A 24,600-nucleotide genomic window follows, 5' to 3' on the forward strand; every position below is an offset into this window, starting at 1 on the left:
ACATGAATTCTAATATAAAATTATTAGTTGCTTTAATAATAGCCGTATATGTAAACGCGGAATATATAAGTTATAAAGATTACAAAGTATTTAAGCTAGTTCCAAAAACAGAAGAAGATGTAGACATTATAAAAAACATACACCAAGAAAACAAACATATCTTCTGGAGTGACATGATCAAAGTTGGAAGTGATGTTAGAATTATGGTGAAACCAGATGAAGGGAATGATTTTGAAAACTACGCAGAGAGTGTTGGTTTAAATGCAAAATTAATTATACAAAATGTTCAAAGGTTAGTAAAACTAAATTTTAATATTAATTTTATTAGACTACTGAAATGTTTATAATTAAACAATAACAATTTCAGTTTAATAGATGCTCAGTTAAAAAGACCAATAGAGCGAGATTCGCAACAATACAATTGGGATCACTATCAAACCTTAGAGGAAATTTACGATTGGTTAGACAAAATTGCTGAACAACATCCTGATGTTGTTACAATAATAGATATAGGAAGAAGCGTAGAGGGAAGAGAAATCAAAGGTGTAAAAATTGATTTTAAGAAAAAAGCAAACCCAGTTATAGGTTTCTTCGAAGGAGGTCTGCATGCTAGAGAATGGATATCTCCCGTAACACTAACATGGATTATAAATGAATTCTTAAACAGCAAAGACAGAAAAGTGAGAGAGCTTGCTGAAAATGTTGTTTGGCATATCGTTCCTGTAACCAATCCTGATGGATATAAATATAGTTTCACTGACGTAAGTTTTTTTTAAATATGGATACACAGATATACAGATTATATAAATTATAATGATGATGTTATTTATAGAATCGAATGTGGAGAAAGAATCGAAATACCGCAAATTTCACGTCCTGTGCTCAATGGAATCTTGATGACGATATGAGTAATGGTTTTGATTTAAACAGAAACTTTGGCTATCTGTGGATGGGTATGTTTTTTATTTACTATTTATTAAATTAAATAAATCGAGTCTTCCGTAAATTATTATCTTTAGTGCACTTATTTGAAAAATAATATTCTAAGCACGCGTGTCTCATTATATTTTAAATAAATCTTTCGTGAATAAAATTATTATTTTACCAATTTTATAAACAAAAACTGGCAGTAACTGGTATCTATCTAATAAAAAATGTTTAAAAGTTTTATATTAGTACCAATGATAAAAAAATTATCAAGAGCTCAATTTTATGCCCTAAATATGATAATTTCGTCATTTTATTATCTGTGTGATTATTTTGATATTCTGCATATTTGTTATTATACCTACGGGTATAATAGTTACGTGTATGTCTGTATGTCTATAAGTTTATGCATAAAATACTTTATAACGTGACCACAAACAATTTCTTACCTATTCACACTCAATTATACGAACCTTGTGATTAATTTTTATTCAAATATTTCTTTGTTGATTGACAGAAGAAAACTACACGTTTATTTTAGTGACTTTTTTTTTAAATATAATAGTCTACATGTTGATTTAAAAAAAGGAATGTTTAATTATATTATTCCTTTTTTTAGTTTCCTTATAAGGAAACTTATACCTTATACTTTAAGTAATTGACTTATAACGTTTTAGCTACTGGAGCATCCCAGAACCCATGCACCCAAAATTTTGCCGGTCCAGTTGCGTTTTCTGAACCGGAATCTATAGCTATTGCTAATTACATCCTCGGCTTACAAAGGGAAGGCAACCTGGTATACTATATGGGATTCCACTCCTATTCCCAGATGATCTTAATTCCTTATAGTCATGTTAAAGGAGCTGATGTCTTGGAAGTTGCAAATTATGGTGATTTGGTAAAAATGCTTTGTTATTGTTAATAATTAATAAACTAATACCGTCTTTATTATTGCTTAAATAAATAAATTGTTCTATTTACAATCAATTACAATAGGAAAATATTTTTGTTATATTATTATTTTAAGGATCAGGACTGTTAGAATAATTTGAGCCAATTAAAAGGAATCAACTATTTTGTTTAAATCTTTGAGATTGTATTAAAATAAAGTATACATAAACGTACCATTGAGTAAATTCATTCTTTTATTTTTAGTTTGAAATAGCTATCAAAGGTGGAGAGAAACTGAAAGAAAGACACAACACAATATACAGCGTTGGTACATCAGCGGACATTTTATGTAAGTAAACCAATGTTGAAGATAGGTATTCCAAATTTGATTTGTTCTGTAGAACAACAAATAACTATCACACTGACAATTAAATAATAGCTTATTGATGAGCGCTACTCTCAATCAGATTCAGAATTTCTTTTGAAATATTCACTTTTACACATTTAGAAAATTTGGAAAACATTATAATAGTATCCTAATTTTGAAAACTTTGGTATTCATTTGTTTTTAGATGAAGTTGCTGGTTCCGGTTTTGATTGGGTCAAAGGAAGTGCTAAAGTGCCTTTAGTATTTCTCTTTGAATTACGTGATGTAGGAGAATATGGTTTTCTTTTGCCACCAGAACAAATTATTCCAAATAATGAAGAAGTAATGGATGCGTTAGTTGAAATGGACAGAGTATCTAGACAAATAGGGTACTATTAAAGGAGCAGTTATAGCAGGAACGAATATATACTCATTATATAACTAGATAACGCTGTTTTGTTCCCACATAAGAAACTTTGTGAAATTATAAATAAAATTGTTTGGAAATTTTTATTATTTTTTCTACCTATATGCAAATATGTCGTAGCAGTACATCTCTTGAATAATTTATATGTATTCGAAAAAAAAAGTTACAATATAATAATCTTAATGATGATAAAATAATTGCCAATGCATCAGAAAATTTAAGAAGATATAATAATGCAGTAGATTAGCCATATTTGATTACTAATAGATTAATCTGTTATGCTTATTTAACAGAAGACTTTGTATCAACTCAAAGATACGTAGAAAACTGATAATGAAAATATATATCAGGAAAGCGTGACATATTTAGGTAAATGGATTGTCATTAAAGAGTAGTTATAATAAAAATTTCGACTAGCTTATGAAAGTCTTAAAATAAAAAAATACCAATTATATTAGTAGTTTTAACGAAGGTAAAACAATCTTTAAATTATTAAAAATATTGGAAATTCTTATTCAAAGATTTTAAATGTTTTCAAAGTTTTCAAACATTATACTATTGATCTATTTTCTACAAAAGATACTAAAAAAACTTCTACAATACATTATAATCAATGACAATGGTAGACTATAATCATTAGATACTTAGTTTTATCAAAAAAAATTGAACGTTTTTATGGTACAATATAGATAAATCGGTAATCTCTCCATTTAGTACCACTTTGACTAAATATAACATTTATCGATATATCTTTTCATTTAATGGTTTGGTTTAAATGGAAATATAAGTTTATTGAGTTATAATTTAGTTTAAATTTAAAAGATCAAAATGAAAATTTTGAATTTAGAATTAGTGATATTTGCCATATTGATAGTTACAGTCAGTGGAGCTTATAAAAGTTATGAAAACTATAAAGTATACAAAATCGTACCGAGAACAGATGAACAAGTGCAAATTTTGAACGATCTAGGAAAAGAAGAGTACGATTTATGGACTGATGTTATTGTTGTCAACAAAGATGTAAGAATAATGGTACCACCTAGTAAAGATGATCAATTTGTTAAATATACTAAAAGTGTTGGAATGGATCCTGTTGTAAAAATATCTAATGTTCAAGAGTAAGTAATTTTAATAATCATAGAAAACTATTATTCAGTAATCTTAAAAGAGGGATATGAAAATGCTATAAAATTAACAATATTAATTGATTTACTGAGATCGAGCATTGGCATTAGTAACTTTAAATGTTATGGAGCCAGCAAAATAAGAAATGTCATAACAGACGTTCAATATTTTATAAACAATCAAATTTATCAGAAATCAAATAAAATGGACGTCAGCCGTAGTATTTTCCTGAACAAGAACTAATTTTACATACTCGTATTCGTTTCTCTGAAATTATAATGGAATAGGTAACTGTTACCCCGAATAACAATCGGTCGCATACATCCGGTCCTATTCCTATTCTGCGAAGATATTGCGAAAGATTTTTAAGCTTGTTTCTAATAGACGCAAGAAAAGCAATGTTTAACATCAATGTTCAGACAAAATTTTATGCTACATATTTGCTACTTTTTATTCATATGTTCTTTTTACTTTTCATTCCTCCTTAAATGAACTTTTTTTTTTATTTCATATTTGTTCATAAATATTATATTTATTGGGTACAAAATTTCTAGTTCTTTTTTTTTTAAATTGGCACTTTATACCTATAGTAAGTTTAGTTAAGTGTATGTAATTAGCAACTTACTGACTTACAATTACTAAGAAAATGAGAATATTTTTTTTCCTAGATTAATACACGCTCAAATGCAGTCTTCCAAGACAGTTCGAAGCAGCAGTCTTGGTTCTTTTAATTGGAATGAATATCACAATTTAGAAAGAATCCACGCTTGGCTTGATGAATTACAAACAATGTATCCAAATAATGTGAAAACGGTGTCTATTGGGAGATCTAATGAAGGCCGTGAAATTAAAGGCGTGATTATTGACCTTAAGCCTGGTAATAGGGGAAATAATCCTTTAACAGGAATGATTGAAGGTGGCATTCACTCTAGAGAATGGATATCACCAGCAACGGTCACTTGGATTATTAAAGAGTTTCTAACCAGTGATGATCCTGATACTAAATTTATGGCGGAAACTTTTGTATGGCATATATTTCCTGTTATTAATCCTGATGGCTACGTGTATTCCTTTTTAAATGTAAGTGTATATAAATTATAAGTAAATAATAGCACCTGTATTGGAACGGTTTGGAGGACTAAGTTCTTCTTGGTCCTAAAAATGAGAACACATAACGAACAGTGCCACGATAGGCAGATGCCTAAAGTTCTTCTAAATAGATATTTAGAAGGTAGATTTCTATCTAGAAGGTAGATTTTTCTTGAAGTATATATGTTATCATCTTAATTAAATACATCAATAATTTTCAGGATCGTATGTGGAGAAAAAATCGTAATCTTTTATATGGCACTAATTGTACCACAAATGACGATCTAAGTAATGGTATAGATCTTAACAGAAATTTCGACTATTTGTGGATGAGTAAGTTTTAAATTTTAATGATACAATATATCGCCTTTCTATGTAATAAAAATACCACAATCATATCGCAAAGAGCATTAAATATTAACTATCGTAAGAATTTTTCATATCTTTTATTACTCTATAAAATATAGTATCGTTACTTTTATCTTAATTACCATCTACGTAAACTACAAATGTATTTATTTTCATTTGAATATTAACTAAAACAAAACTGAAAAACGATTTAATTTTAATTCATTTTTATTTTATCAATCTTAGTAACGCAATTTAAATTAAATCATTTTCTACAGCTGTTGGTGCTTCTTCTGATCCATGCACGCAGACCTACGCTGGTCCTTCTCCGGCATCTGAACCTGAAACCCAGGCCATATCGAACTACTTGTTAAGTTTGAAGAGAACTGGAAATGTTTTATATTATTTCGCTTTTCATTCATATTCTCAGATGACCCTCATACCATATAGCCACTTGTCTGGTATCGACGTGCTTCAAGTCACAAACTATGCGGATTTGGTAAGATTTAAATATAAATGTAAATATTTTGAAACTATTACATTTATGAACAACTATAAAACTAACAAAAATAAACTTGCATACAACCCCTAATCTACAATTTTATCTTCTTGAAGTGTAAAAAAGGAGCCTAAGTCCATCCTTGAGGCTTTACCTTGCTTCGTTTCAAATTTCATCAAAATTGGTGCAGTGCGGCCATAAAAGCGGAAACACGGATAGGCAAAGTTACTTTAGCATAGATTCTATGAATAGAGTTTAAAAATACTTTATATGTGACAAAACATAAAAAGAAAGAAGGACAAGCTTTATCGTAATAATAAAATGTATACATGTGTTTACAATAAGGAAGGTCATCGTTTCGGTATTAATTGTTTAAAGAAAAACACATCGAAATAATAAAAAGTTATACTTTATCTATTCAAGTACTTTAAGATAAGTTAAATTAATTGATAACTACTATAAAAGAGATGTACAGACAATCAAAGTTCTTGGTCTTGAATCGATAACGAATTCCCTAACTACGACAGACATCGATATAATTAAAATATTTGTGGCAACCGGAGACCAAACACTCGACCAAAAGCGCAACGGCTCATTTAAGAAACATCTTTACGAACCATTTTGTTTATCATTGATAGAGATATTAATATTTTTTTCAATTCAATTATTGTGAGGATTTTTGTTGTTACATTTATCATAATAACTTTGACGTCATTAACTTAAATTATAATCGACTTAAACTAGTGAATCAGCTAATTTTTCATAGTTTTGTTGATTAATTTTCTTCTTACTCATAACTCAATCACAAATCATGACTCAGTATCAATACTTTGATTTAGTTCATATTTACTTTTCGATCAAAGTTTCGTAACGTTAACGATGCTAGCCTAAATCATGGTCCGAATTATTAACGAAAAGATTAGTGGCGAAAGTATGAACATGATAAATAGTCATAATTATTATATAATATATGGTTATGTATTTATTTTTTGAAATAGGAATATAACTGATTTTCATCGTATATAATTAAAACAAAATTAGGTTTCAAAATACAAATAAAACAGACGATCATAACGTTAATAACACTTTCAACAATAAACCAACGTATTTTTAAAAAAATCTTTAAAACAAGCTAACTTTGTTGAAACAAAATAATTAAAAATATATAAAAACCACTCACTTTGATTCGAAGCTCAAAGAGAAATACTTGCAAAGGATATCAAAGTAACCGCGAACATCACTGTTGAGATTTACCGGTTAGATAATCACGATTCTTTTAAAGTCGGCCTTATTTACCACAGTTCAGGGGGAATTGACTTGAAACGACCAATAAATTTTTCCCTGTTAACAGTACGAGATAGCAATTCGTGGAGCGGAGAAACTGACTCAGAAACACGGGACTAACTACCAGGTTGGAACTTCAGCTGATATTTTATGTGAGCCATTTCGTTTGATAATTTATTTATAATATAAATTTTAAATTAGAATACTATACTTAACAAACACTATATTTAATTAGTAGATATTTTCACACATTTTTCAGTTGAACATGTGAATTTTGATTAGTTTACAATTTATCTTGTACTTGACGGTGAAGGAAGGCAAGAGGAGATAGCATTAATGTGTCCACCAACCCGTACTGGAGCGGCGTGGTGGAAAAGGCTACAAACGTTCTCCTCGATATTGGATCAGACATTTGCTCAGCAATGAGTCATTTATTTCACGCGCAATGGCGTAGTTATCACGGAAATTTCCTAAAAATAGTTACCGAAAAATTAATAAAACTAAAACTAGCTGTCGACCGTGACTTCGCATGGGTTTAGAGTCGTGGTGTCAGGTGTTAGGTAGTTTAGGCGTTTTTTGCGTGATTGAGTAACAAATATTACCTAAATATTAATATTAGTAGGTATCACCCACCTGCCATATATTCTATCGGCATGTTGCAATAATTAGTATTGTTGTATTCCGGCTTGAAGATCGAGTGAACAATGTAACTACAGGTACAAGGGACGTAACATCTCAGTTCCCAAATTAATGACGCATTGGTTACGTAATAAATGGTTAAAATTTCGTATGGAATTAATGTCTATGAACTGTGGTGAATACTTAATATCAGAAAGCCCATATGTCCGTGTGCGTCTCGGAACGCCCAAAACAAGTGATAACTTAAACAAATCGCTGCCGTAAGCCTAAGAGAAAGGCTGGCACCTTAGCGCGTTAGGTAACGAGGCCGTTGACCTTCCCATAAGAAAATATCACTTCAAAAAAACAAACATTCATATTTTCTAGTACTACTTTTAAAATATTTATTTTTAATATTTTTCAGATTCAGTATCAGGGTCCAGCTTTGACTGGGTGAAGGGAGTAGGAGACATTCCAATTGTATATCTATTTGAACTTCGTGATGTCGGCGAGTACGGTTTCTTATTACCGCCAGAACAAATTATACCAAACAATGAGGAAATCATGGCGTGCCTTGTCGAGATGGACAGAACGACAAGAGAACTGAGATACTATTCTGGCGGTCCTTCACTCTACGCTTCATTGATTTCAATAATAATGAGTGCAGCATTTGTAACCATTGTTAAATAAATCTTTGTCTTAACTGACTTTTGCATTAAGCTATCAAAATTTGAATTTACTTATGCCATTGGTAGAGATTTTTCTTTGTGTTCTGACTTTAGGGAACATATTTATCACACTTATACATCTCGATATAGAAGATGTTTGATTGAAACGCTTATATATACTAGTGGATGTACGAAATATCAACCAATAATTTACGAAACTAATTGCAATATATTCGTTGACTGGTCTGAAACTGAAATAATGATGCTTTCTTAATACCTTAATTCTTATAGTCGGATGATGGCAATAAACCACGAACAAAGATAACTTCGGTAAAAGAATAGATCTTTCTGTGGTACAGGGCTTATCACTACCTAAACTAACTCTGGGCTACTGATAATTCACCTTTTTTCTGATAAAGGTTGGCAGTCAGGCAAATGGACCACTCGATGGTAAGCCACTAACAGATAAATAAATATAAATAAATATTGGACAACATCACATACATTACTCTGATCCCAATGTACATAAGTAGCTAAAGCACATGTGTTATGGAAAATCAGAAGTAACGACGGTACCATAAACACCTACACCCAAGACAACATAGAAAACTAATGAACTTTATCTACATCGACTCGGCCGGGAATCGAAACCGGGAGTGGCATACTCTTGAAAACCGGTGTTCACACTACGAAGGTCGTCGAAACTAACACTCATAAACATTATCAAAAATATTAACAATTCCTCATATCGAATGATGAATCGAATCGAATTCTGGGTGGATTTCGGAGGACTCGATTCGAGAACCAGGATTGATATCTTTATAAGCAAGACACTAGACTAAAGATACAATAGTTTAGCATGTGAACAATCGATTAAGCCAATATCAATCTACGTCAACGATAAATTATTATAGAAGATTTTAAATAACACTAATTTACTAACATAAACTTTCCTAGTTCAACTCTTAATGAAAGTTATTTTAATAACCATTTTCGTTTACTTACATTTAAATACATCACCGAACCTAAAAATAATAAATCAGGAGACGACAGCAAGTATTTCCGAGAAAAGGATGTTTTCGTAATTAACGAAAGTGATTTAGAACTAAAAACCGTCTAACAGCTCTCTAGGGAATTCGAAATTTGTTGGAGAATACCAAAATCAAGTATTTTTAGCGACTGTTTCGGTTTGATCGTTAATAATGTTAAAGATATACGTATGCCTATTTAATTATAACTTTATCGATAGATATTATAAGCTACCGGTCGTGTCTTTTTTACATTTCTACGTTACATTAACAGCCTGTAAATTTCCCACTGCTGGGCTAAGGCCACCTCTCCCTTTGTGAAGAAGGAAGTGAAATACAAATGTGGCAGAATTTCGTTGAAATTAGACACATGCAGGTTTCCTCACGATGTTTCACTTCACCGCCGAGCACGAGATTTATTATAAACACGAATTAAGCACATGAAAATTCAGTGGTGCCTGGGCTTGAACTCGAAAGCATCGATTAAGATGTACGCTTTCTAACCACTGGGTCATCTCGGCTCCCGGTCGTGTCTGTCTAGATGTAATTCTAGCTTAGATATATCAATTAAGAATAAACAATAAAAATACTTAATGATATGATTTAACGCTCACGAGGTGAATTATACACATAACTAAATTACATTAAAGCAAAGTGGAAACCACTGAGCCGTAGCCAAGCAATAGGAAAAGAAACATGAATGATCTCTTGGTGGTAGGGCTTTGTGCAAGCTCGCCTGGGTAGGTACCACCCACTCATCATTGACTGAATGAGTACTGACTCAGTATTATTGTGTTTCAGTTTGAAGGGTGAGTGATCAAGTGTAACTACAGGCACAAGGGACACAACATCTTATTTCCCAAGGTAGGTGGCGCATTGGCGATGGTAGGAATGGTTAATTTCTCTTACAGCGCCATTGTCTATGAGCAACGGTGACCACTTACCATCAGGTGGAGCATTTGCTCATCTGACCTATATCATAAAATATATATAAAATAATATAATAGAAACTATGTTATTTGAGTCTACAAGCATTAGCATTAGCAGCCCGTAAATGTCCCACTGCTGGGATAAAGGCCTCCTCTCCCTTTGAGGAGAAGGTTTGGAGCATATTCCACCACGCTGCTCCAATGCGGGTTGGCGGAATACACATGTGGCAGAATTTCGTTGAAATTAGACACATGCAGGTTTCCTCACGATGTTTTCCTTCACCGCCGAGCACGAGATGAATTATAAACACAAATTAAGCACATGAAATTTCAGTGGTGCCTGCCTGGGTTTGAACCCGAAATCATCGGTTATGATGCACGCGTTCTAGCCACTGGGCCATCTCGGCTCAATCATGAGTCTACAAACATTATAAATTCAAATATCATAAAATCACAATTCATCCGATGTGTCTTAGCATGTCTAGCGTGAAAACTAGTAAGTCGACTTATGACACTTTTAATTTCATCTTGCGACTTGTACGAAAATAACAGCCCCATAACGTCCCGGATGATATGAGTGTAATAAATAACGGTACCCCTGACAAGGTGACGCGTGACTGAAATCAGACGTCAGAGAGCGGTCACAAATCATAGTGCACACCTATTTGGTTTCGTAAGAACAGGGATTGGATGGGAGTCGTGTTACTCTTATTTATTTTATTTTTATTTCATTATTTTATATAATTTTCAGTTATATTATAAGGCTTTTACAAGCACATTTGAATCGTCATTTTAAACGTAAAGCTACCACGGCACTAAGCACCGGTTCGATTTCTGCCAGTTTAATCTATTGACATTCGCGTAAAAGAAGCTCGTTCTAATGGTTTTTTTTTATTCCAATATTACAATAATAAACTCAAAACGGAATAGAGAGCGACGACAGAGAGGATGTGTAACAATTGAGTTAACACAGCAGAAGATTCTCATTAAAAATAAAAAGTTACTTAATAGACATCTCCATGGTTTTCACTGTGTAAATCTTTTTCAATTTATATGATAATACTCCGTAATGATCCTCCTTTTATTGTTTTCTTTTGTAATCTTGCGTAAAATTAACCAGATATTGAACGTAGCCTGATGGGTTAAGTCAATAGTACCTATGTGAACGTACTTGTATTCAAATGTTCTCAGTTTAACTTGATTGTCTTGAGTTGTCGATCTATTTATAATTTATTGATAAAAGCTTTGTATTGCAATAACAAAAATATGTATGATAAGAACTACTCCCTTATGTTTAATATAATAATAAGAAAAATGAGATCGGCGGTAATCTTTTCAGTATGCGATACTTCACGATATCAATAAAGAGTAATAGCCTTTAAATGTCCCACTACTGGGCTAAGCCCTTTTGAAGAGATGGTTTTGGAGCTTATTCCACCGCACTGCTCCAATACAAATTGAAATTATACACATGGTTTCATCACGATGTTTTCTTTCAACGCTGAGCATGAGATGAATAATAAACACAAATTTAGCACATAAAAATAATGGTGGTGATCTTTGAAGCTGCAATCATCAGTTCAGATGCACGCGTTCTAACCACAGTTCCATCTCGGCTCTCGGATATGAATTATAAACGAATTAAAATTCATTGTTGCTTGTCACGTGTCACGCCAGATTCAGGTTGTTTAGCCGCTGGACCAAAAATATGAGAGTGGTGTCATATTATTCTATCATTAGTTGGTTCATTTGTTTTCTAGAGTAAAATAAAAATAAACCACCCTGGATGTCTCTATATCAAATTATCTATTATAAACTATACCAATTCAAAAGACATTTTACATCTAACCTAAATCAAAGGACAAGAAACTTTTAAAATTTCACGGTTAGTAGAGAACTCTTTCTGTACATTAAAACCATCTTCACAGCCATCCATCATCAGAAAGTCGTTAATGATCCCAAACTAAATATTTTCTTTAAACCAATTCACCGTATCGCCAATTTATTATGAGCCGTCATTATAAGTATTTATTACGGAACTGTAGATCTTCGGTATACTGGTAAACCAGTATAAAATGGTCTGTTCCATGATTTATTTATTGAAGACGATGAGGTCTTTTACATCGGTTATTGGCGTCTATTTTAAGTCTTAGTTTAAGTTAAAAACTATTATAAAAGTCATAAACTAGTGGCAAAGTCGTTTATTGAAGCTTTAAAATTTTATACACAAACAGTTCGGGCTATTTTCGTTCAAACGGATGCTTATTTGTATTAATTAGTGTCAAGGATGAAAACAGGGTTTTGTAACCCTTTAACACTCTTCAGTATACATCAAACTACATAACATACAATTTTACGGGGGGGGGGGGGCATTTGTGCATGCTGGGTAGGTACCACCCACTCAACACATATTCTGCCACAAAACTGTCATAACATAAACATAATTAGTGTATTTGTATTCCGGTTTAAAGTGAGTAAAAAATCAAAATCGATTAATACTTAATTCAAGCTCTTTTGAACCGTAATATTACAAAACTCGATTAAACGCTGCCGCCGGTGCAGAATATAGTTTCTACCGAGAAGAACTGGCAGGAAACTCAGTAGTTGCTCTATTCTAATATTTAAAATACAATAAAGTTTGTATCTGTCTGAAAATTTACAAGTAGCTAGTAACATAAGGGACATAACATCTTATTTGACGAAGTTGGTGCATTGGTGCAAATTTTTTACGCCAACATCAGTTGCGTACCTTCAAATGCCCTATTTGCTCGTCTGCCTACTAACTTTATCTTTATCTTTACATATTATAAAACAAAGTCGCTTTCTATGTCCCTATGTCCCTTTGTATGCTTAAATCTTTAAAACTACGCAACGGATTTTGATGCGGTTTTTTTTAATAGATAGACTGTTTCGAGAGGAAGGTTTTTGTATATAATACATAGACAATATAGTTAAGTAACACTGATAATTTTAAAAGTTTCTAATGTGATGTCGTAAATTTATAAATTTTTTGCGCTTACATTGTAAACGCTGGCTGAACCCTACGAGATATATCAAAATAATGTACTTCAGTATTGTACACCTTAAAACGGTCTTCAAAAAAGTCCGCGATGGTATATGTCTATCTCTTAGGGATTACCCAAATTGCACCCGTGCGAAGCCGGAGCGGGTCGCTAGTATATGTATAAAAAAAAGTTTATTATACCGTTATAAAAAATAAAAAAATCAAAAGCGTATGATACACTCCTGCGCCATTCGTGAATATTATATTGCACTGTGTATCCTTATCAATTTTTCAATTTCCAAGTTCCTCGAAACCGTTCCAAAAATGTACTTTTAGTTGATATTTCGTTTCACCTAAAAGTATTTTTTTTTTCTCTATTCGAAGTTTCAAATATAGATTTTAAAAGTCATAATTTAGACAATTATATATTTAGGAAATGGGAGAGCAGAGTTTCGGAAGCGTGTATGTGTGCGTAAGTATTATATATCACATAGACTGAATTTAAATTTCATATTCCGATCAGAAAAATTGAGGCCTTTATTCTTTTAGTTTATTGCAGGGTCAAGAAACGACCAATTAACACCCAAAACATTTTTTTAAGCTTTTGCTTTGTTCATAAAAAAAAAACTTGACAACGCCTATGTTGTATACATCATTATGTATTACTTAAAGGTGTTTATCGAACATAATTTATCACACACCGACAGCGCGTTGAGTGAGCGATCCCCTTTATTTTGATGTGCCCTCATACGTCACTCCCGCCCGTACACATTTCAAACTGTCAACATGACAGTTACGGCTGCAATATAGTGAAGGGCGAAGAGCGGATTGTAATCTCTGAAACATCATCAAAAGCGTTTATAATTTTTATTACATTAAATCTATTATATTTAAAATTGGAATTCATTTAAATAATATAAATAATGAATTCACTATGTTATACCATTTTTTTAGTTATTTTTTACTTTTTATAATTATCAAAATTTTGATTAGTGTACAACAATAAATTAATTATAATTAAAACAAGTCTAATTGACATTATTAATAATAATCATATCAAATATAAACGAAATAACAGATTGTAGGAAATAATAATTTCAAAAATCGCTTTGTTCTGCCGACAGTAAACGACACCTAATTTTCCCCCAAAACTGACAGAGATTAAATTTTTTTTTTGTCAAATTCCTCAATCGCTCCGGGACCACTAAACGTTCGTAATAATTACGTGAAACTTTGTGACTTCCCGTGTTCAAAGTAATTTTTTTGTTCAAGAAATTTTAACTTAATTACCTTGGTAGCTCGTTATATTAGCGACTTTGTTAGTGGTTTTCGTATCCGCTGTTTGTAGACATTAATTATACCATAATTTACATCTTGTCGTCAAACATATTTGAAATATATATGTGAATTTAAATTTAAGGAAATATACGTCTTTTACAGTCAAACAGCGATATTAGTATTGTTGTGATCCAATTTGAAGTGGGTGAGTGAGCCAGTCTAACAGAAACAGTGGACATAATATCTTAGACGAGAGAGACGCGTTGGCTAAGTAATAAATGCTTAATATTTTTTTTAAGTGCCAATTTCTGTTTGCCAGTCTGCATAGTTAAATATAAATTAAATATAAGTTAAATAAAAATACTAATAATAATAATGGAATATATGTAACCTCATTAAATATGTATAGAATGTCTTAATATCTGTTTAGTAATTCAAGCGTTTATGTAATGTTTTTATTGCAGACAATTAATATAAAAAAAAAACGTAAATTATAAGTATGCAAAGGCCTTACACTTAAGAATGATCTCTTCCAGGCAACCTCTGAGGATTAAGGCGGGAAAACATCGGGCATACTGTGCACTTATAACTAACTTAGGTAACAAAATAACTCAGAAATAATATAAGCATATAAACATACATAACATACACAAAATTATTTAATTTAAATTATATTTGAATACGAAATTGCAGTAAAACATTTTGGTTTCAAATTTGATAACTGAGATGTAATTTAAATTGTGATTCAGAAACTTTGTGACGGCGTTACATTTGTGCTATGTTGCCTCTGGTCTAGTGGCTAGCTCATAATAATTATGACATGAAAATAAGGTACAAATGTCAGGAATGAAGGTTTACAATTTCATAATTATCTTCAAAATTATTTACATTATTAAAAATGCATATACCGAAGTCCTGGTTTTAAATTTCGAAGTTTTTGTGGTGAGAAATTTTCAGAATCGAATTAATTTTGAAAAATGACAGCATATCCACTTAAGTATTAGGAAGTACGTAAAGCACTGAACTGAACCTGCACTTGAACTTTCTCTGCTGCATAATAAATCCCTACTTAATATAATATAGGGTTTAGACACTTTACATATTTTATAACAGTGAGCCGAGATGGCCCAGTGGTTAGAATGCGTGCATCTTATGCGATGATTTCGGATTCAAACCCAGACAGGCACCACTGAATTTTCATGTGCTTAATTTGTGTTTATAATTCATCTCGTGCTCGGCGGTGAAGGAAAACATCGTGAGGAAACCTGCATGTGTCTAATTTCAACGAATTTATGCCACATGTGTATTCCACCAACCCGCATTGAAACAGCGTGGTGGAATATACTCCTAACCTTCTCCTCAAAGGGAGAGGAAGCCTTAGCCCAGCAGGGGGAAATTTACAGGCTGCTAATGTATGTATGTACGTATTAGAAACTTTCTCTATGTAAGAGGAGACCATAGCCCAGCTGTGGGATATATTTATATAGACTGTTTCGTATGTTAGGGCTTAGACACTACAAAGAGAGCTGTGTACCATTATTGCCTTAGCCCTTTGCCATGGCTGACTAAATGTTGAAGACCTACTGACAATGCATAAGGCGCTCCATTACGTATCGTACGCCACAGAGGTGTCGTATGTAAACTTATCAGTCAATTCAGTATTTATTAGGAAATAGAATTGAATGGTTTTTCAAATCAAAATATAACTGGTTAGAATAATCGATTTAATTTTTATGATGTTACATATAATAAAAAAAATAAATGGAAAATTACTTATATTAACATAAAGGCAAAAGCCCTGCATCAAAGTTAAATGTTGACATTTTATACAAAGGCATAGCATGCTTAACAAAGTTTTTGTTATGAAATTCAAATTCTAAATTAATTAATAGTTTTAATTGATTAATTTTTTAATCTGTAAACTTGAAAATTTGTTTAAGCTTCCTTTAAATCCATGTATGTAGAGATATAATTAAATTCAATGATTTACTAAATAATTAATACATTTTCAATTAACATAACTAATCCGTGGCACCGCAAACCACGTTCAGATTTCGGCTGATTCGGACAATTTGCAAACAAATAACTAATCGGCAACTATTCGAAACTTCTACTGCGGTGACAATTAAATTGGAAACTTGTAGTATCTTTGCTAGGTTTAGGAATAGTTTGAAAACCACTTGCTCTATTAATTTCGAACTATCTTGGGTATCAAATGGTTCGAACCTTTGAAAATTGTTTCCAAGCGCTTGATTAGCTTTTTATAAAACAATAATTGATTTACTCATGTGATATTTTGTCATATGTGATTAACCCATTAAAACTCTAGCCAACATTAGCTCTGGTAGAGCGTATAGAGTCTACAAGATCGATTAATTAAATTTTCATTCACTATATTGAGTCAAAATATTTCAGTATAAACATCCAATGGAATAAAGAACAGTCGATAGTATCTGAATATAAATCGGAACTTGTAAACAGCTGTGATACATTATCGCTAGCAGTAGTCCTCACCTATTCCGAAGCCGGAAGACCATCCTCGTAACACTAGCCGTCAAAGAAACATAACCAACAAACGTACAGATAATTGATGGGGAAGCGACGTCCCGTTTCGTCAGCTGTCGCCCGATGATGACATTCGAGATGACGTTTGGAAGACCATTAGACGGTACGACACGATATCGATAAGACATCAAGATTTTTGTATAAGATGTGAAGTTGCAATATATCGATTTACACCGAGGAATTCAATAATTTAGAACAAAATAACATTTCAAATAACTACAATAGAAATCTTAATTACATAGAACGGTTAAAGAATGCTAGCAGTATTTGCCCTTTGATTTGCTATTTCGATACTAGGCGAAAAGGCGATAAATTCCAGCCGTCCCGCAACCAAATCGGAGTGGGATTGCAGTAATACTAGAGTTTCAATTAAAGAATGCATAAAGATATTTAAAGTAAAATAATGTTTTCGATGTTTAAGTAGGATGTACATATATCTATTTATTTGATAACATTACTTTTTAATTTATAAATAATACTATTTTCAGAAGATATTTTTATCGAAACTTTAACTTGTCTAACAAACTGTCTTGGTGTTCAGTTCAATTTTTAAATTTTACATTTAGTTTGGCTCAGTGGCTAATGAAGTGTCTTTTAAGCGAACATTGTGAGTTCAAATAAGCCTTAGCACCACTGTGTTTTAGTAGGCTTCATTTATGTTTATAGTTCATCCCAATCTCGTCAGTGAAAAAAGGAATCTCACCAAAAAACCCTGTCTCAAACGATGAAACATTTACCGTTTTTTTACTGACTGATACAAATCGTCTCGTATAAAAACATCGTGATAAAATATGACATTTGGTATGTCTTTTTGAACGTTGATTCAAAAAGCTTTTAAGTCTATATTAATATTATATAAATAAACCACAAATAGCTCGTACATTTTTATCGTTTTTTTTTTTAATTTGAAACGGAAACAAAATTCGTTATAGACGATCATTTAGAATCAACTGGTAACCACATCGTTGACATTTATAATTAGCGTCGGTTACTGAATGTTTTAATAGTTTTATACGATTTTATAGCATTCAGCGTTCCATTAGAATATATAACAAGATATGTTTTATTATATCTTTGAACTAGCTGTGCCCGTGACTTCGTGCGCGTTTAAATCTTACAATAAAATTATTGTTCAGTTTCTACTGTAACTTATTAATTCTGTATTAGGTAGCTTTTGTGCTATTAAGGCAACCGAAGTTACGGCGGAGTGGTGGCGAGGGCTGCGCGCTGTACTGGACAGTATTTGGACATTGCTGCGTGACTTTAAATATAATTCTAAAATAAAAGTAGCTTAAGTTAACTCCTTATTACATCAGCTATCGATCAGTGAAAGTCCTGTCAGTCGGTCTAGACGTTCCAGAGATTAGCCGGAACAAACAGACAGACAGTCAGACAGACAAAAATTATAAAAAATGTTATTTAGGCATACGTACCATGTATACATATGTACGTATGCATTTAGTAAAAAGCTATTATTTTACTATTGCAAACAGACACTCCAATTTTATTATATGTATAGATTAAGTGTTTTAATAAATTAATAATAATACGTTTAAATATATCTATCTAATGTATATTGTAAAGTAAAAATTATGGTAATGCACTCGTGCGTCGTAGCTTATTTGTAGTTTTGTAGTTTGAATAAATGGATGGCAAACCTTATGGTAAGTGGTCACTACTGCCAAAAGAGATCGTTTGGCATTGCATCGCATTGGTTATTGGCGTTATAGTTCATATTTCTTACAGTTCCAATGTCTGTGGATAGTGATCATTGGTCAATTTGCCAATCTACATATCTATTTGAAAATTATAAATTCAAAAATTTTCATTACACTGACCTGGAATTCGAGCCTGGGGTCCTCCAGCTTTATGATCTAACCGCTAGCCCGAGAAAGTTATTCGAAGCCGTTAAAAAAGTAACCTATACCGTTCCTTGGTATTTCAGCTACCTTTACACCAAATTTCATCAAAATCTGTCCAGTACTTTGGCCTTGAAAGCGTAAAAGATAGAGTTACTTTCGTATTTATAATATAAGTATAGATGTCCAAATTTTTTTTAAATTAATATTATTTTCTTATGGATCTATATTATTTAATTCTTTTGAATTACTAATACATAATGGTCATCGCTGATTTAGATCAATCACGAGTGTGATATAATTAAGACGTCCTTTTAAGAAGAGAACCTTTTTTTTCCATTAGAAGACAGATATTATAACATTACAACATTATACCCTGATATTGAATCTGGTTTGATTATTTCTGTACTACATCTAGATTAACTTGAACTAGTGCTAGTAGTGACGAGAACCCAAGGCCAAGAGTTCAAAGCCGAATCTGCATTTTATACTTAGACAGATGGAGTTGATCAATGTTAAGATTTAAAAATCCTGCTTAATAATTTAATGCACATATTAAACGCGGTTGATAATTGACTTATAAACTTCGGCTACGCTAATAGCTTGGCAGTAATTGACAAAAAGATTATTCGCGAAGTCGATTATGAAAACGTCATCAATTACGATTCAGTAATGAAAATGAATTGCCCGAACAATGACGTATATTTTTAAATACCCTGATTGTCCCACAACAATCGGACAACGCGACTCCATTAGCGAGTCATGTCAAGTCACTCGGCTATTGACAGATGATGCCATTTCTACCGGGAATCGAATCCAACACCGATGGGGGAACGTGCCTAACGATCCGTATGATTTATTACTGTCATTACTCGGTGACAATTTCAAAAAGAGAAATATGCCAATTATTGTTAATTGAATGTGAATCTTATGTATGTTGTGATAAAGTTTAAAATTCAATGTATATAAAAACGATACATAATATTTTGTTATTGACTTATGAAAAGAAAGGACATTATACGTTGTCCATAATTGCGTTTTTGAACAATTTCCCCTTCCCAATGAACTTTTCTTCGCGGATTGCTTTTATTGAGGCCAGTAATTATCCTAGCTTATAACTTTAGCTCTTATTAATAATATTATAATATAAAGGACTTATATTTTCCAGTTTAAGGCTATTATAATTTCTTAGGATTATTGTGATTTATTAGGTCAGGCAGTTAAACGACCACATTCTCGAATACACTCGTTTTAAAAAAACAGAACCAAGATTTTATCCGATAATAATGCATCAAAAAAAAAATAATAAGACCACGGCCTGTAAATTAGTATTTGATTAAGGCCACCTTCGAGGAGAAGCTTTGGAGTAGGTATATTCAAAAATGCTACTCCAAAGAGTTGATGGATACACGTGTGGCATTTTATTTATTTTTTTATGGCATAAGTTGGCGGACTTGGTCCATAGACAATGGCGCTATAACAAATATTAACCATTGCTTACAACACCAACCTTTGGAGCTAAGATGTTATTTCCCTTGTGCCTGTAGTTACACTGGCTCACTCACCTTTCAAACCGGAACACAACAATACTGAGTACTATTGTTTAGCGGTAGAAGAAGCTGATGTGTGGGTGGTACCTACCCAGTGAGCTTGCACAAAGCCCCGCCACCAAGTAAAGCCCCACCACCAAGTAAACATTGAACATATGTATGCAGGTTTCCTCGCGATGTTTTCGTTCACCGCCGAGTTTGAAATGAATTTCAAACACAAATTTAGCACATTTATTTGGTGGCGCATTGGTGCCGATATCTTTGGAGGACGGAGACCATTTACAATTAGGTAGCCCATTTTCCGTCCGCATGCGTATTTAAATTTAGAAAAAAAATCATGAAGGTTCAAAGGTTTCCCTGGCTTGAACACGCAATCATAGGATAATATTTTCTCGTCCTAACCACTGGGCCATAACTGTTTTCGTATCCTCTCAAATTAAAATTTTCAGAAAAACAAAGCGACCAAATAAAAAGAAAAAGAAACGACATTTATCAGTTAATTAAATCAGCAATAAAAAGAAACCATATAAAAACTACTTTCGAATTCAGCGCAATCTTCACGCAGACAGCGATATTATAAGCAAAATGATGAACTGAAGTCACAAACAGAACATGAAACAGTCGAAACTTGTACAAAAGAACTGCTACCGAACTCTTGGAAGCACTCTCCATACATAGCGAAAAGTTTTCCTGAATAAGTTCCAGAAATGTTAAGACTTAGCATAGACAATGAATAAATAGGGCACGCTCGAATAAAGAAGTTAGCACAAGAATTTGATTTTAATACATTCAATGATTTAAAATTCGAATATAATTTTGGAACTTAGTCCAATTTTAAATTTTTATAATAATTTCTATTTGTAAACGTTTACAGACGAATATTACGTATGATCAAGTTTGAGATCCCCGGATATCGATGCTTCATTTTTGCGGGTTTCTGGTGTGTGTTCATACGTCTGCGCGTTTGTGTACGTACGTAATCGTGCACGTGCAGAGTGCGTTGCGTTTTATTCATTTGTTTTTTTATAATCAGTCCTAAGATTTTTTTCAAGATTAAACAACAAACAAACATTTTCCACAAAATTAAACAATTCATTATAAAATGGAAATTATGTCGTACCCTAATACGTTGTAAATAATAAATTCAAATTAATTTATTTTAATTAAGTCGCTATCATGGGTTTACTAAATATTGTGATATCAAAAATCGTATAATTATTATAAACATAAATATGATGTCGCATCAAGTTTGGTCGGCAGTTTATTACATTTTTTGGGCGTTTAGACTTCGGTCACCCAAGTATTGGAGGTAAACTTAACTTAAACTTTAAAAACAATTGAATTATTTATGAATTCAGCATTCCTTTGACATAAAATAATGTCATTATTAAAAAGTCCTTTGGAGCACGTCTAGCTACCACCGAGTCTCCGGAACATACTGCCCGAACTTTCAAGCGAGAACGTACGACAAGGGCTTTGTCCAGGCTTACCGAAAGTAACGGCAACGTTTCCGCATTTATAACTAGTTTTAATAATGTCAAATTAGTACTACAAGATCGCATCTTAATTTAACGGAAATTAAATCTCATACAATAACATCGACAGTAAACTTAAAGAATATGAAAATAAATCGCAACAAAAAATAAATATGATTATAGATCACTTAAGTGCTTAAAAAAAATTATATTTGTGCGTCTCGGCTCGCCCGATAGAAGCCTCTGTCCGAAATATGGCTGTGAGTTAGAGTGAGAAAGAAGGAACCGGCCTACCGCTCCCATATGCCTACGAGAAAGGGAAGCCAGACATACTGGCACCGTAACGCGTTACGTGACGAAACGGTTTATCCTTCCATGAGAAGTTATCACTTCAAAATCATCAGACATCTAATTTCCGATCTATAAATGACTAATAGTTTTATAATACATTTCTAATGTTTCGGTTATTCATATTTGCCTACAAGCTTAAAGTCTTATTTTGTAGTAATAAAATGCATTTTAGTTATTTTTAATTTACTAAGTGGTAGGTATTATGGCGTAAATGGACGATCAATCGTCACTAATAATTACATTATAAATAATATATTTTTTCATTTAATAAATTTTAATGCTCGATAAATGTTTAATTTAGTGAAATATTTGATATCGAACACGTTCTCTGAATAGCGCTAACGTTAGCGCTAACGTCCAGTGAACACACTGAAAAGGTATAATAAAGGCGCCTAAGAATACCATTTCACCTTAGCGCACTCCACCCTACGAACACGAACTAGGCCGATGCGCGATTTCACAAATTTCTATAGTGAGTGTACCTTCTGTAACGGCCAAAAACTAAAAGGACCCACGTGTATTTATGGAATAAGAACATAAACAGTACAATTAGATGTATACTAATATTATAAATGCGAAAGTAGCTCTGTCTATCTGTTTCGCTTTCACGGCCAAACCACTGAGTCCCAAGGAAGACTCTTTTGTATTTAAAACCTGATGACCAACCCCTAAAACGCGAATATTAAAAAGACAGCAATTTTCATCAATGTACTGTAATTTTTGTACTTATAATTAGAGTTCTTGTTTCTATGAAAAAATTACAATACAAATTTACATTGTTGAAGAAATAATTGTATTATTATATATAATATTCTTGTAAATGAGTATAGTAAAAAAAAAAAAATACATTATTATACTCAAGTTATCAAAATTGAATTTAAAGAGCTTAATTGTATTATATATAAATAACACGATTATATTATGATATCAGCCTTTAACTAGTTTTTATTGATAACGATGACTGGTATTATTTTAAACAAGCGGTTCCCCCAACTTCGTGCGCGTTTGAATTGAAAAAAATAGTTATTGTTGTAGCTTTAGTTACTCCTTATTACATCAGCTATCTTTCAGTGAAAGCCCCGTCAAAATCGGTCCAGCCGCTCCAGAGATTAGCCGGAACAAACAGGCAGACAGACAGACAGACAAAAATTGTTAAAAAAGTGTTATTTAGGTATATGTACCGTGTATACATACATATGGATTTAGTAAAAAGCGGTTATTTTAATATCACAAACAGACACTCCAATTTTATTATAGGTATAGACGAGACTTATTTTAAATCGAGACTTATAAAATATATCAGATTAATATGATAAGAATATTGTTATGTCACCTCATCTATTATAATTTTGATCGAAAGAGTAATTTACTAAAAGGCATCAAGAACCTATGTGCTATTCAAGTACATAGGATCTTAATACCTTTAAAAACGACAATGACTTGTCACTATTTGGCTATTGTTTAGAATTAGGTAGATATAGGTAGGTATATTAAATTAAATCGTAGTTTAAATAAAATATTTTTTCCCACTTCTGGTTCCTCTCCTTTTTTTTGAGAAGATTTGGAGCAAATTTCCCCACGCTGCTCCAATGCGGGTTGGTGGTTACACATGTGGCAGAATTTCGTTGAAATTAGACACATGCATTTTCTCACGATGTTTTCCTTAACCGTCGAGCACGAGATGAATTATAAAAACAAATTAAGCACAAGAAAATTCAGGGGTACTTTCCTGGATTTGAACCCGCAATCACCGGTTAAGATGCAGATGCACATTCTAACTACTGGGCCATATCTGCTCTTTAATAATATAATAATAATAATAATAAGAGCCTCAACCAACACCTTAAGAGGCTCTCGTTAGGCAGCTGGGTCAAGGGCCTGATGCAGAAAGCAGTACTCCTCGGCACGGCACGTATTGTGAGGAAGTTCCTCTCTCTGGGGCCCTGACCACCGGTGGCTTGGACCCTGTTCTCGCCACTGGTTGGCCTCTGTATTTTAAATTTTTAAATATATTTTATAAATTTGTATTTTATATTAAAAATGTTATTATACATGAGTAAAAATAAATAAATAAATAATAATAAAAAAAACGAGTTCGAATGAAGATGCCTAAGAATGTACCTATATGTTCAACCATAGATACAATAACTATAAAAAAAATTACTGTATACAAAATTTAAAGACAGAGATTGAAAAGAACGAGAGGGAAAAGTCATATGATTTTGACAGTTCACTCTATTGTAAGCTGCGTAAAAGATCTCCGCTCCAAAAATATATTTTTAGGTCATGGTTATATAACGATGTAGGTATTTTCAGAA

At 32.4% G+C, this 24,600-nt stretch overlaps 2 protein-coding genes across 2 annotated transcripts; both read left to right on the forward strand.

Moving 5' to 3' along the window:
- The first annotated feature begins 2 nt into the window (after window positions 1-2).
- LOC125071101 (zinc carboxypeptidase-like) lies at window positions 3-2,587 on the forward strand. The gene is made up of 6 exons (XM_047681193.1): window positions 3-292; window positions 368-761; window positions 833-953; window positions 1,605-1,825; window positions 2,083-2,167; window positions 2,391-2,587. Exons 1-6 carry the CDS (start codon window positions 3-5, stop codon window positions 2,582-2,584), a joined length of 1,305 nt encoding a protein of 434 aa, XP_047537149.1. The 3' UTR covers window positions 2,585-2,587.
- Window positions 2,588-4,421: 1,834 nt separating this feature from the next.
- LOC125071102 (zinc carboxypeptidase-like) lies at window positions 4,422-8,265 on the forward strand. The gene is made up of 5 exons (XM_047681194.1): window positions 4,422-4,817; window positions 5,048-5,159; window positions 5,453-5,673; window positions 7,025-7,109; window positions 8,000-8,265. The coding sequence occupies exons 1-5, from the start codon at window positions 4,422-4,424 to the stop codon at window positions 8,263-8,265; spliced, it is 1,080 nt and encodes a 359-aa protein (XP_047537150.1).
- Window positions 8,266-24,600: the final 16,335 nt, after the last annotated feature.

Source organism: Vanessa atalanta, chromosome 18 (genome assembly GCF_905147765.1).
Source record: "Vanessa atalanta chromosome 18, ilVanAtal1.2, whole genome shotgun sequence".
Taxonomy (NCBI): domain Eukaryota; kingdom Metazoa; phylum Arthropoda; class Insecta; order Lepidoptera; family Nymphalidae; genus Vanessa; species Vanessa atalanta.

Excerpts from the sequence above, each read along its gene's own strand:
- LOC125071102 (XM_047681194.1), top strand. The coding sequence starts at position 4,422 with ATGCAGTCTTCCAAGACAGTTCGAAGCAGCAGTCTTGGTTCTTTTAAT. Across the intron at positions 4,818-5,047 it reads ACGTGTATTCCTTTTTAAAT|GATCGTATGTGGAGAAAAAA; the intron begins GTAAGTGTATAT and ends AATAATTTTCAG. Across the intron at positions 7,110-7,999 it reads AACTTCAGCTGATATTTTAT|ATTCAGTATCAGGGTCCAGC; the intron begins GTGAGCCATTTC and ends AATATTTTTCAG.
- LOC125071101 (XM_047681193.1), top strand. The coding sequence starts at position 3 with ATGAATTCTAATATAAAATTATTAGTTGCTTTAATAATAGCCGTATAT. Across the intron at positions 293-367 it reads ATTATACAAAATGTTCAAAG|TTTAATAGATGCTCAGTTAA; the intron begins GTTAGTAAAACT and ends TAACAATTTCAG. Across the intron at positions 954-1,604 it reads CTTTGGCTATCTGTGGATGG|CTACTGGAGCATCCCAGAAC; the intron begins GTATGTTTTTTA and ends ATAACGTTTTAG.